General features: G+C 39.0%; 2 protein-coding genes across 5 annotated transcripts in view; both read right to left on the bottom strand.

Moving 5' to 3' along the window:
* Positions 1 to 14,298, bottom strand: part of PHAX (phosphorylated adaptor for RNA export) — a 294,590-nt gene that overhangs the window by 145,523 nt on the left and 134,769 nt on the right. The gene's annotated exons all lie outside the window — the stretch shown is intronic.
* MEGF10 (multiple EGF like domains 10) overlaps positions 1 to 14,298 on the bottom strand; it is a 186,336-nt gene that overhangs the window by 106,509 nt on the left and 65,529 nt on the right. Inside the window, exons 18-24 of one of the 4 annotated variants that reach the window (XR_011339398.1) lie at positions 13,678 to 13,806; positions 12,929 to 13,165; positions 12,087 to 12,214; positions 11,806 to 11,929; positions 9,845 to 9,889; positions 7,996 to 8,202; positions 916 to 1,141 (exon numbers count right to left, since the gene is read on the bottom strand). Coding sequence is in view for 3 of the 4 variants with exons in the window: in XM_069880314.1 (XP_069736415.1) it covers positions 6,843 to 7,003; positions 7,996 to 8,202; positions 9,845 to 9,889; positions 11,806 to 11,929; positions 12,087 to 12,214; positions 12,929 to 13,165; positions 13,678 to 13,806 (1,031 nt within the window). In the remaining variant the exon portion in view is untranslated. Of the gene's footprint in view, positions 1 to 819; positions 1,142 to 5,474; positions 7,004 to 7,995; positions 8,203 to 9,844; positions 9,890 to 11,805; positions 11,930 to 12,086; positions 12,215 to 12,928; positions 13,166 to 13,677; positions 13,807 to 14,298 lie in introns of those variants that run through there. The other 3 variants (XM_069880316.1, XM_069880314.1, XM_069880317.1) reach the window with 3 other exon arrangements.

Raw genomic sequence — 14,298 nt, 5'->3', positions numbered from 1 at the left:
CAGCCACATGACAGTAAAAGCAGGGCAATGAGGCTGTGCAAAACCAGAGGGAGAAGCCCTGTGGTGCTCTGCTAAGGACAATGAGAGGGAGCCGTGAGCATAGCCCTAGGAAAAGGGAGCAGAAAGCAACACAGGTGATGATAGCAATGACACTTGCACTCTTAGTAACACCAAGAATTTTCCTGCAGTTTTCAGGCCTTTCTTTTGTTTGAATGCCTGATAACAGGACTTGGAGGGGCAAGAGTCCCTGAGGGCCGGCACATGCCCCAGTTGCTGGCCCAGCCCTGCCTTGGGCAGCGCCTGGGTCGTTCTTGTAGTGCTGCTGGTGCAGTGGCCTCTTCTGGGCTGGAGAAGAGGCCTAGGTGCTGCTGGTTCTCCTCTTTAGGGGTTGCTGTGGACCCCTGGGGAGTATTCCCTACCCTGGCTGGAAGCAGGTGCCACAGCCTTCTCGGGCTCCTGCTGGGGCTCTTCTTTCTGCCAGGGAATTGGAATGGGGGGAGAGGAAGTGCTGCCAGGAACCCCACAAAGGGCAGCTGCTAAGGTGCTGGGGAGGTCGTCTGCATTGGCTCCTTCAGAGGGTATGGGAGACACTCCTTGGGAGGCAGCGGGCCTGGGGGCAGCCATGGAGCTGCTCTCCCACTCCCTGGCAGCATGTTCCTAAAGATCAGTCCCAACTCTTCATACACCCAAATCAGAAGGGGATGGAGGAGAGGTGGCTGGTCCTGGAAAAGGGATGTGTGGGTGCTGGGCTGGAGGCTGCCCAGAGAAGACCTGGACACCATCCCCACAGGCTGTCATTCTGTTGCTGTGGAGCTGTGGGCAGCTGGAGAGCCACAAGCTCCTCCTGCCTGGTGGCCAACGATAGAAGACACCACAGATTTGTGTGAAACCATGCTCCTCAAAATCATCATCCACTTGCACCGTGTGCATGATGGGAAGGACCTTCCTCTTGCAGGGGGCCCAGTAACAGAACTTGTAGAGGCATGGCATCATGTAGCTGGCCTCCTCCTGGCTGTCCAGGCATATTGGACAGCAGTTGTCCAGCTCCATGGCCATGCTCTCCTCTCACTGCCGTGGTCTGGGGGCAGGTGTGGATGGTGAATGGCTCCCTTTCTGTGGCACTGCAGCAGTGGGTGCCATGCTAGAAAACAGAGACCTTGGTCATTGGCTGGCCCCAGGAGGGATGGAAGGAATGCCCAGGTGCCTCCAGAAGGAAATCCTCTCAACTATCCAGGGAGAGGTGTCCCTGCACAGCTCACCTCTGCTGTTGCAAGAAGTAAGGCGCATCTCCTGGGTGCCTGGCTGCCTGAAGCTGGCAGAGCTGGGGAAAATCCTGTGATGGCTCTGGTGTCAGCCATGGAGACCTGCAAAGAACAACTCTCCAGTCAGGACACCAGCACCAACTCAACACTCCAGCCCTGTCAACTGCTCAGCTTGAGTGAGGGCCACTGGATAGAATTTGGTGCCTGGATATAAGCAGTGAGGCATACCTGGTCACAATCCATTGTGGGAAAACAGCTGTGGAACATCCTCACCCATGACGCTTGCCCCAGCAGAACTGCACCTGCAGCACTGCAGCCCCAGCACATGTGTTTGGGGTCACTGCAATGCTACTGGTCCCTCAGTTCCCCCATCTCTTGTCGTGTGTTCAGCATTGGTGTTTCATGCCAGTCACAGGCCTTCGTCATGTCTTTCCAAGGGCCTGTCAGGTTACTCTGGCCACAGAAGATGTCTCCAGGTGCATGTGGCAAGAGCATTCACCTGGTACAACCTGAGCCTCCCTGAGAGGCTGCAGGACAAAGTCCCACAGGCTCTCTCCACAGTCCAGCACTGCTGGCCAGACCTTTGAGCTCCCCTGCTTCCTCCCATGGCAGAGCATAGGCAGGACTTGGCTCCTTTTCCTAGATTTTCTCCTGTCTTTTCTTTTCACTCAATCCCTACCATGCTTCTATGACTCTATGACTAGTTCTTAATGCTAAATCTGTCACCCTGCATCAAACTGTAGAGAACAATTTTCCACACCATCTATCTGTATCCAGTGTTTTAGATTCATCTGAGGGGAGTCAAGAGTTAGAAAACAGGAATCAGAATTATAATCTTATCCCCTTTTGTGTCGTGTTTGTACTTTGGTTGTGTCTTTTTAATGGTAAATCCAAGGCTATTATCTTATTAAAAAGGGGAAATGCCTTGCTTTTGGCAACTCGGCTGCTCATCTTTCTCAAGGTAAAATTTTAAGCCTTCAAGAGGCAGGACTGAAAGTACTGCAGGAACAGACAGTAATGACAGAAGTTCAGCAGTTCAAAATCAGCCTTGTTTTTCTGCAAAGAATCTCATAAACTATTTGCTTTCCATAAGACAAAAAATAAACATACATTACTCGGTGGCCCAGCATGGGCAAGGATAATATTTTTCGTATTTCCCATGCTATTTCAAGATCCATCTTAAGCAAATGGAAAACAAAGAAAAACCTTCAAAACATTTCCCATCTTTCATTAGAAACTTTATTACATTATCCTACAGTTATGTGAAGTGAAATAAATGACAGTGAAGGGTAGAATGATGAACATTGGTCATCTTTGGAAAATAGATATATTTTCACAACAGAACACTTGTTTTGTTACAGCTAAGAAAAAAAATCAGGCATACTTGATAGGATTTCTTTAAAAATATATTACAATGCAGTCATATCAAAGTGAAATCTTGTTGGCTAAAAATCTGAAGGCAGAAGAGTTAGGTTCAGTGCTCTAGCACTAGTATGAGTGTACCAAATGACTATATTTTCTGTACAGTAATTAATTAACATGCACCCATTTCTTTCAGTCATTTAAACTACTATATATACAATCCTTAATATAAAGCATTTTTTTTTTCCAAAATTAGTTCTATCTTCTTTAGTCTGGACTTTAGAGCTTCAGTATAAGGATTATTATTTGGACACACATCTAATGAAAAATTCAGTTGTAGTCACAGTACTTGGAAAATCCAAAGTTTTCTGAATAACACATTCCCCACATTTGATTTTGTTTTATTCTAACCTCATTTCAATACTAACTTGACTTTGCAGATTGTCTTAACAGAAAGTATGAGCACAATGAAATCTTCTTTCCCCGGTAATCTGCATGTGCTTCTCAAGTTAAAATTAATGGGAGTTGTCTTGGTAGATCAAGATAAGGACAAATTTTATGTGTAACAGTGTATTGTGATTAAAAATCTTTGATACAGTCAAAAGCCTTGAGGTTCACTATGCTTCTAAATTACCGGAATTAATATGCATTATTTAAACCTGAAGTTGATACTCGCTACATACTTTAAAATCAGGCGTTAACTTTGTGCGGCATTTTGCACTTTATTAAATCGATTACAAATTGCTAGGGGATAGTTATTGTCATTTTTAATGTTATGTTTCTCACTACTGTAATGCTAATATATAGAGGCAAGGTACCTCTTTCCATTCCTGTCTGTTGTGAAGCCATTCTCTGAGTATATGGTGTTTGCTAAAATTATATCAACTTACTCATTAAATTCTCACCACAATATAGTATACACGCTGAGAAATATTTAAATTCTCTAAAGAGAATACTGGGATCTACAAAAAGGGCTATGTGACAGTCATGAGGATTGAGTTAGAACTATCTTCAACTGACAGCAGAGTGTACTCCACAGCAAGCCTCCCTACCCATACATGAGACAACAGGATTGCTAATGTAAGTCCCATGCGCTTTTATCCTCTGTGATGATACACTGCTATCATTTAAAAAGAATATATTACTTCTGAAGGCAATCTGTTCTGTGTCTACCGACAACCATTCACTGAACTAAATTCACAAGTTGTTCACTTCACTTATATTGCAGATCCAGCTCAGATGTATGCAGACATTGCTTATACTGACTACCCGGCATGAATTTTACCAACTTATAGAAAGGCAGACTCTGGTAATGTGTATATTCAGAACACATACAATAGGCAAAATTATCAGAAACTCATCTGTTTTCATGAATATTTGGCTGAATATATCACTGGAGGATATGTGACATACTGGAAATTTTCGAACAAATATAATTTATTCAGCTTTTTTTCATATAAAAAAGAATGCTTATATCATGAAGATTATTTCACCTAGTGGTCTCCAAATTTTACACAGAGTAAGAAAATAAATTTTTGTGAGCTCACAGTTGCTAAATACAGTATTGCTATTTGTAGCTTCAGAGAAGGAAGTCTTTATTTTAAAATGTTTCACAGAGTACAAACATGTATGTACAAGTAGCTCTGCATTTTACCTATATGCACACAAACAAAATCAATATTTTGTCTTACAGAGGGGTTAAATAAACTGGCTTTTGAAATCTCAGTCAATTTCTGTGCTTGCAAAATCCAAAGATAATCAAATTATTTATCCAAAGATATACAAGAAATGCTCAGGAAATTGCAAAACAGCCAATGCTCATGGGCAGTGAGAATCAAGAATGTTACGGGGCACTTCATACAGGCATATACATTCTCAGGCTTGAAACATCTGCAATAATGCATTTGGATGCAGCTCTCTCATTCATCACCAGCTTAGTGACAACAAATAAAAGCAGACTGTATTTCCATTTCAGCTCTGGGTTTCCTTCTGCAAAATTTTTTTAAAGTTTTTCAGTTTTTCTTCCAGTGGATTCTCTGTTGCATTTAGTATTCCAAAGGCAGCTGTTTGTGATTTCCTTAGGCATATATCTGTGCTGTCACAATAGCAATATTTCTTTGTCTCAAACTGTATTGCAGTCCAGATGTAAAGATAGAAACAGTTGTGGCATGCTCTTACTAATCTGGACAGCACATACTCCAAACTCTATACCTATAGATTGCCCTTCACATTATGGGTCTCAGGTGCCAAAATGTAACCCCACCAGAGAGAGAGGAGAGGACTAGTGCTTCCTATTATATGCCATATGATGCAACTACCTGTATCCTTTCCCCATCAGTCAGGGATATACCAACTCTCAGGACAAGCTACTTAGTAGAAGTTACCAAGTTACCACTAGGGCAGTGTGGAAAAGCCTGCTGGGGTTATGTTACAAGCATGTTAGTAGGTAGCATCACTGATATCAGCAGGAACTGGAAGTAGAATCATAGAATCACAGAATAGTTTGGGATGGGAGTGACCTTAAAGATCATCTAGTTCCAACCCCCTTGCAATGGGCAGGGACACCTCCCATTAGTTCAGACTGCCCAAGTAATACTCCCACATCATTTTTAGGTTTCTTTCCACTGAAAGAGAATGTCCAGTCTGTATCAACCATTTTCGTTTAAGGCTGATGTGCTCAGGGGACAATCTTGCTTCAATGAATGGATATCTTGGTAAATTTTATTTCCACCAAATTAATACAGTTCATAACAGACTGGTTTGGAGGGACAGAAAAGAGCCTTTGGAAAGATGGCCTCCATCCATGCAGTCAACAGAACAAACTAAGCTTTAAAGGGGACTGTTTTTTAATTTTCTTTTGCTTTCTTGTTATTATCTTTAACAAAAACACCTTGTTTTTTTTCCCAATTAATTAAGTTAAACTATTATGTATTAGCTAACCACCTCTGACAGACATCAGTATGACATGACTTCTTACTTTAATCCTCTCTCTCTGCCCAGGGTCTCTTTAACCAGACAAAATAAAGGCCAGTTGGCAAAAATGCAAAAGAAAACAGACACACGGTAGAATATTTTTGCAATTACAAACTAGATCACTAGAAACACAGACACACAGCATAAAAATGGAGACAAGTTAATGAAGAATGGGGGGAACGTGTCACATGGTTAGCAATGCAAAAGACCAGCTTAAGCATGTGTTTCCCTACATCAACTATAAAAAAGAAAAGGTGCCTTTTTAGCAAGTATGCACAGAAATTGCTTAGTTATTTCTAAGAAAAAAAATCAGAACACTTTACTATTTTTATCCTATCATTATTATCATTATCATCATTACTACCTGTTTATAAAATGTAAACCTTTCTCTGCAGTTAAGATTTACAGCAGTCATCACCTTTGTCCACTCCTTACATAATCAGTTCATGGTGACAAAAATAAACTTATTTAATTTACATATTTTAAGAGTAATTACTGATATGTTATGGATTATTTGTTGTGTATGGCAGAAATAGCGGTCACAACTGCAACATATGGAGTTGAATGGCAGCAAAAGATTTGTTGAAGACTGGTGGTGGGACTTGAATACCAAGAGATCTTGGGGTGACATATAATATTCATGTATGCAATGCTTTTATCTCCAAAACTATTCAGGCAAGGAAGGCCCACCACCAGTAATGGACAAAAATGCCGGAAGATAGATTTCCCAAACAACTGCAGCATTGTGCTTACTTATCCCCATCAGATCTTTTATCTCAATATGTCTTGACTAAACATAAGACTGGCAAGGCATTTTTTCTTCTACACAATTAGTGAATCAGATTACCTGTATGAAGTGGTATTTGGTAAATTGCATTGTCCTGGAAGAATTTCTGCTCTGAATCTTGAAGCCTATATTTAAGTCACTGAAATGGGTTGTTATGAAAACTGATCTGCAAACTACTATGTTTAAGCCAGTATATTACAGTATAAATGTGGTGCATACCTGTTTCTATAAAATTTACTGCCATGAAAAAAGAATGATTAGGATCCCCAGAGTGTGGCATCTGTCCATCTGTCACTTGTATACAGAATACAAACCTCATGTTGAGATTCTGTTTAATGTACAGCAATTGTCTGCTGGACAGATTAAGAGCCAAATATGATGGTAAACTAGAGGAAGGAGCATAATAATGCCACTTTGCCCCTTGAGAGTCTCACTATGCTACACATCAGCTTGTGGGGTCATTCACTGCCGACCTCCTTTGTAGAGGATGTGGGGCTATCTCGAACTGGTAGTAAGTCATAATGACATGGAATATGGCTGTTTTTTGGAAGATCGTAAGGGTCCTGGCTGAAACGTCCACTGCTGCTGAATGCTCCCTGGACAACACTCACAGTGGGTTCTGTGATAAAAGAAAGCACATAATTCAACACTAGAAGCACCAAAAAGAAGTCAAACACTGTATTTCATTTCAAAATATCCTCTCAATTCTTTTGAACATAGATATTCCTTGTCACACTGAGTCCTGAAATGAAGGTGCAGAAACAAAGGTTGATTTTAAGGTGTTTTTATCTTTACACTAAATTACATGTGTAGTCTTGCAGCAGAGCTCTACCATGGTTCTGTTTATTGACAGAAGCAAATGGAGCAGGATCTGTTATTTTGTTCTTTGTGTAGACAAACTAAAAAAAAAAAAAATCCCAAATTCGAGGCTTTTGATAAAGATTTTCTAAAAATTGTTAGAAATGGAAAGGGGATATTAATGGATTTCAGAGGAATCTCTAATTAGGAACAGAAAAGGAAAATGTTATCCTATGCCACATGACATATACTTTATTCCAGTCCACAGACCATTAGGATAACTACTGTTCCACAAGACCCTGAACTTTTCTGTAACTACAGTAACTACTGTAACTACAATAATGCAGTAACTAGATATGGCCCATATCAGTGAAACACTATGTCTGTGAGTGAAGAAGCTGGTTTTTTTTACCCATCAAAGATGAGGAAACAGATCTTCTCTGTCCCTCCCATACACTTACTCCAGCTGTGTTCAGTACTTAACAGTCTAATCTAGAGTTGAATTATACTGCAATCAAATGCTAAGCTTATTTTATGCTCTTGTTTAAAGAAAGCTTCTCATGCTAGGGAAATTCATAGTTACCTCTAGGTTACAGAACAGAACCTGAAGTAATTTTAAACTCTGATCTTGTGAATTACACTTATCTCAAAAGAATGAGATTGTTGTTTTAGCTTTTCAGCAGAAAGTAGAATCTGAATGCATATGTTTTTCCAGTGATTTTTCAAGTGTTTTGATTTAACTGATTCAAAGAAAAAAATTCTTTTGCTCTTTGTTCTTAACCTTCAACAGCTAGAATCAGATAATGTACTTACCAACTTCATAAACGTTCTTATTGGCTGAAGCAGAGCCAGTGATCTCAGCATAAGGGGAGTCCCTGCGTGCTGGTGACTTCATTTCAACATATCCACATTCTGAACTTTTTGGTACAAGAGCTGGTGGGTCTTTTATAGTAGCATATGGGTTCTCAGAACTACTTAATGAGCAATTACTTAAATTGTATTCTGAGTTTTTCACAAGATCTGCAAAAGAAAAAGATACTGCTTTCTCAAGCACGCACAGACAGTGCTACTAAACAGTGTGTACTTTAATTCTGAGTTCTAAAAAGACACTCATAAATGAACATTTAAATGGAAACCAGTTATAACACTTCAAAATTGTTATACAGCAGTTCTTGAAAGCACCTCTACTGGTATGCTTTTTTTTAAGAGCCTGATCTTGCCATCAGCAAATTCTTGTTGCAAAATCTGAGTATTTTCCATTCTGGTTAAAATAGTAGCTAGCATTAAATACAGATAATGTGTAGAATCAGTTTTTAATAGGTACTTCAGAATACTTTTTCCCTTTCCAAGGGCTAAACTCAGGCCACTATTAAAATAAGTGATCTAAGGCTGTTTCCAGTAGCAAATGTTTGGGCAGATGGTAAGGTGACTTCTAGGGATGGCCTGTTTGGTGCTAAGTTTGAGTATACAGCCACAATAAAAGAGTAACTAGTTTCTTATAAATTTCCATAAGGTGCACATAGAACTGAAAAGGAGGCTTGTCATTTTAGGATTTAACTTAAGCATAGACAACTGTAGTTTAAGAGAAGATGTATTTTTTCATGCAGAGAAGAGATTTTGTGGTGTCTGTGTTACTTTGTTCTCTGTGTTGTTTCATGACATGTTGTGTTATCTAAGCTCTAGACCTGAGACTTTATCATCTTGTTCCTGACTGAATATCCAGCATGAGACTGACCTTGGTCAACCTGTCAGTGGGTAGGTGCTCATAACTTTATGACTCCTTTAAGATATTTAAAAATGAAGAAATTAAAACTGGGCTTCCCCTAATCCTCCCAAACCAGGAAATGTCAGATACAATAAACCACTCCACCAGCTTAACTGTCCTGTATTATATACACAGTGACAAAACAGCTGCTTTTGTCTACATACCCTGCGGGTCTTTTCCAACCTAGTGAGTCTGAGTGTGTGATATTTAACTCATTATTCATATGGAATTAGCTATGCTTTTTTCATTGTTTGGATATCCAGGCATTCCAGTCAACCTTGGCATACCTTAATCACATAATAAAAAAAGTGACATTCACCACTATGGTCTGGTATAAAGTCTTATATTAAAACTGGATAATTCAAAAGATCAAAATATCATCAGTACCCTGAATTTCTGAAGCTTTTCATTCCCCTCTACATATTCATGTATTAGTATCCTTCCCAAAGGCCTCCAGTGAATGTCAGGAAGCACTGTAGGCTTGTAGTCATGCAGTCCTACATTGACAATGCCAGTTTTAAGAGGAACTGGCACTTTTTTAAGGCCTTTCATCAGAGGCAGTATGTGTCCTTACCTGACTCACTAGACTGAATTCAAGTGCCATCCCTCTTCTGCTGTCTAGAATAGTGTCATTTTGTGACTCAAGCATTACAGAAACAAATGATGTATGTGACACATAGGGGACTTAGAAAGGCTTGGTTTGCTGTTTTTTTTTTTTAAATCATCCCCTCAAAAAAGAAAAAAATGCAAACAAACTTAATGCATTGATTCATTGTCTAGGAATTAGTTAGTCTAAAATTATTTTATATTTTCTTCAAATAGAAACCAAAGATACTTTAGAAGAATAAACTGAATGTGTGCATAATTTCATCTACATGCATCAGAAAACAACCTCACCTTTCAGGGACTTTCCCAAATATCCCCTATCAAGTCCAAAAGCACCTGAGAAAAAATGATATAAAAACCAGAGTATTTTCAAATTCAAATAAAAGTGATTAGATAACAGTTTCTAAATATTTAAAAATTGTTCTAGGACTAATTTCTACCTTAGCAAAATAATTCTTTTAAGAGAATTGTAAAACTGCCCACTATAGGGTTACATAAGAATAATTAATATTTGCTTATATACTTTTAAATAGTAGCTTCCTCAACAGGGAAGGTGGTTAAGGTCATAAGGGACCATTAAATTACCTAGTTTGAGCTAACATATTGCACAGGCCATTATGCTTCCCCCAGTCACTCTTAAAAGAACCTAATAACTGCTCTTTGATTTAAGCATATTTTCTGTCTGGATAAACCACATCGACCAGAAAGGTTTCCCATGTTGACCTGAAAATCTCAGGGTGTGCAAAGTTCACTCCAATTCTTGCTACTTTGTTTCCAAAGCATTCCCATTGTGTTGTCTAAGGTCACACTGCTCCAGTTCCTTGACTTACAGGGATGTCCTAAGCACTCTACAGCTTTGCAATTATCTGTTAGTCTACGATCTCATCTAATATAAAATTTCAATACAAACATCAGCTGTCAACAATGACTGACAACCATCTTCAGAGACCTGGCTCCTACATGGCTACTAATCCATGCAAACAGCTTTGACTGGCATTATGGAGTCCTAATTTTTAAATCACACTGTATTACAGTACTATTCTGGAAGCCTTACGAAAGTCTAAAATAATTTTATCTACATAATACCTTTATAAACAAAATTCACAATATCCAAGAACAAAATTCTGTTATACAAGGAGACCTAAACCAATTAGTTTTTTTCCTTACCAACACATATTTATTTATTAGATCTTAAGTCATCTGTTCTGTTGTTTTTACAAAGATTAATTTGTGGGTCATCAGCCTACAGCTACCCTAGTAATCCCATTTGAACTCCTACAAAACAGACATAATATCAGCATTCATACAGTCCTCTAAAATCTTCCTGTTACTCAAAATCTTCTGCAGTGGGTTAACCACATACAGTATCTCTAATGAGTCTTAAATGCTAGCACAAATGCTCTAAGAAAATGTAAAGTTGAACATTGCGCATTAGAACTGAAATCCTTTTCTAAAAAACCCAGATCTGACATGAAGATTGGCGATGAGCAGAAAAAAAATAATGCTGCATGTTGTTGCTCTGACTGCCACAACCTGACACTGATAAGGATCAAAAATGAAACTAATTAAATGATCTGAATTATACTGGCAATGAAAAGTCCTTTCAAGGCTTTCAATGGTCAGAGATATGGTCAGTGAGTGCAATCCAGCATTTTGGAATACATGATACTGGGAAAAGATGAGAAGACAGTAAAAGAAAGCATAAAGCAGGATACAGCAACTCCCACCACTCCTCAGGAATTTGTCTTCTTAAGGACACTGCTCTGTCTTTTAGCAAACAGGAGGCTTAGCTGGGAAGATGCTCCTAGAACTTACATCTGAAGCAGCTCAAAGGTTGAGAAACTACTTTTTAAGGCATTGCTTAAATGTGGTGGGGATTAAAAAAATGTATATGCAACCTCTCATTTATTTAATAACAGTATGTAATTTTGACATAGTAGACCCTGATTGTATTGACCCATTGAATTATGAAACTAATTAATAACTAAATCTTTTTACAAAAATAATTGGAACTATTTTGCATACCATGTTTGCAGTAAGCATCAGTTACTTACTATTCCTCACAAGGAGTCAATTTTTAATCTCTAAGGGTACTGCCTTAAAGGAAGGTCAAACGCATAACCCTGAACGTCACACACAGTCTGACAAGCGTGACTAAGCACTTAGTGGAGAATGCGAAACACATCCCTGTTTTCCAGTTCACCCCAAACACAATGAATAGCATTGTCATACTTCTCCTTATTTTCTCTTACCAAGATCATTGAGGTAGCCACCATGTTTCCAGTCTGCGGGCAGAGTTCCTGTGTAGTCCATGATGGTACCTCGTTTTCCAGGTTCCACATTCTTAAGGTTCACAAACAGTTGATTGTTTTTTGCCTGTTTCAAAGACAGATAGTTAATAGAAACTGATGAGAAGTTGCTGAATTTCCACATAATACAGGAAAGCAAATATAAACCAGATATGACACAGAGAACAAAGTAAAATAATCCAAAGGGTCATTTACACAGAAACACCCAGATTTTTATGCTTTACCTTTGCCAGGGTCAGTCTGTCAATATTGTTGACATGAGGTGGTGTAGTGCATTGAGTTAGAGTATGATAACTAGGGTTAGAGAAGTAGTGACTGCTAGCATTTCCACCATTACTGTGAGGGATGGTTTCTGAAAAGAAAGGAAAATGAACAGCTAAAAATAATACGTAATGTCTTTATTAGGGTATGTTTTTGACAGTGCTGCACTGATTTTTGAATGTGATTTAGAGTTTCCTGAAAAAAAAATTCTGCCTCCCTTGCATTTATTTAAAAAAATACAGATACAGTGCTGTAGCTGGCTACTCGTGTCCGCACCTTCAGCAAAGAGTATTCACAAGTCTTACTTGCCTATTTCTGTTGTGGTCCCTAGTTCTCTTTTGCCTCTGTAATCACAGCATTGCTCTAATTAAAAACACTTTAACCATCAAGTTCACAGCAAAATTTTATGGCGCTTCCAGAACACCACATCTTTGCTGGCACATCTTTCTTGACTTTGACAACTTTGACCCACTGGTCTTGAGCCAGTTCACCAGCACCAGTGTCAGTGTGGCCTCTGGCATGGCTCTCCTGCAAAAGGTAGTTCAGAACAGTGTCTCAGGTTTTCTCTTCTTAAAAGTGGAAACCATTCCCTGCCTCTCTTTCCAGGAAGGCTTCCAAGACAGACTTGTAGACACTCTTTTCAAAATCTTATATGTTTCTGCTTGTAGCAGCCCTCACTAATGCAAAAAGGTGAAACATACATGTTCACGTCCTGTTTGAGGCAGATCTGAACCCCTTCAGAGCTCAGCTGATGAAGTACAAAGTCAAGAGACAGAGAAAACAACTTACTCTAAACATAATTTACCTGAAATGGTGTAATCTGCATTGATGACCCTCATGGCAGGGGTATAGGTCACTGAAGGCATATTTGTTTCTTTTCCTTTCTGTTTATGTCTGTAAATGATGAACAGCACTAGCAGGAAAAGCACAACCAGGACAAGAATGATGATGCCTGCTATAGCCCCTATCTGGTAAGAATCAGCAGGGATGGCAGTACTGGTACGGCTTAAACTGTTCAAGTTTCCCACTATAATTACACCAGCTGAAATACAAGAAGAAATGAAAATATGTACCATAAATTCAGAGGCTTATGTGTCAGTAGATAATATTTCACTTCTAAATCTTTCTTCTAATCTAACTGTATTTAATAATGCCAAATAGAACTATGTCAGAAACCAGTACGAAGACAATCCTAGCCCTAAGGAATAACATTCATCTTTTTCATAGAAAGAGATATTTTCACGGAGTTGAAAAAGTAAGAACTTTCTCAAAGCAAAAACACAGAGCAGGTAAAACACATGCTCTATGAGAAGCTTTAGAGAGCACAGCACTGTAAAACATTTCATGCAATCTACACTTGAGTGCTTTACTCCAATAAACTATCATTGAGACATCTAATAGAAAATCTACAGAATGCATATAATTTAACAGCAATGAATATTTAATCACACATGCCTTATCAGATTTATGTAATGAATGATTAATGGCATTCAATAGGTTAATAGAAGTTTTATATTAACTAATTACAATAATTTTATTGCATCTAGGTTGTACCTTGATCACACCTGGCCCCTTTCCAGCCTGGGCTGCAGTAACATGTTCCCGTGATGTGGTCACAGGTTGAGTTGTTCAGACAGTCACATATCTGCCGGCATCCATATCCATATGTACCTTGAGGGCATTCTGCACAAAATAAGTGCAAATAAAAATCACACATAGCCAGTACTTCTTATATGTTTTGGCATGACATATCTACAGCACCATACACGTTACCATTCCTTTCTAAACCCACACGGTTTTGTACATCGCCAGCAGATGGCAATGTGTTATCAGAGGTAGACGTCTGCAGAAAAAATTTTCTTAAGACTTCTCTGCATTGTGTACGTGTGGAAAAAGAAAGGGAAAACATTTTTAGAAGCAACTTTCCTTTACCTACAATGCTCCTGACACTAAGGCATTGAAAATAGGAAAAATAGGAAGGAAAATACATAAAAAACCCGAACAAACCAACCCACAAAAAACTTAGAAGTATAGACGATGCTGAAGAAATCGATAAAATGTGAACACAGTGCCAGTTCTACACCACAATGTCAGGTCTCCTAGGTTATTCAGATCCCAGTGTTTGAAAAATCACAAAATCATATCAGTGGAGCCAGACATCTGGCTGCTGTCATG

Source organism: Phaenicophaeus curvirostris, chromosome Z, assembly GCF_032191515.1.
Source record: "Phaenicophaeus curvirostris isolate KB17595 chromosome Z, BPBGC_Pcur_1.0, whole genome shotgun sequence".
In the NCBI taxonomy this organism is placed as follows: Eukaryota; Metazoa; Chordata; class Aves; order Cuculiformes; family Cuculidae; genus Phaenicophaeus; species Phaenicophaeus curvirostris.
Note: the sequence above shows the minus strand (reverse complement) of the source record. Positions and strands in the feature narration are given on the sequence as shown.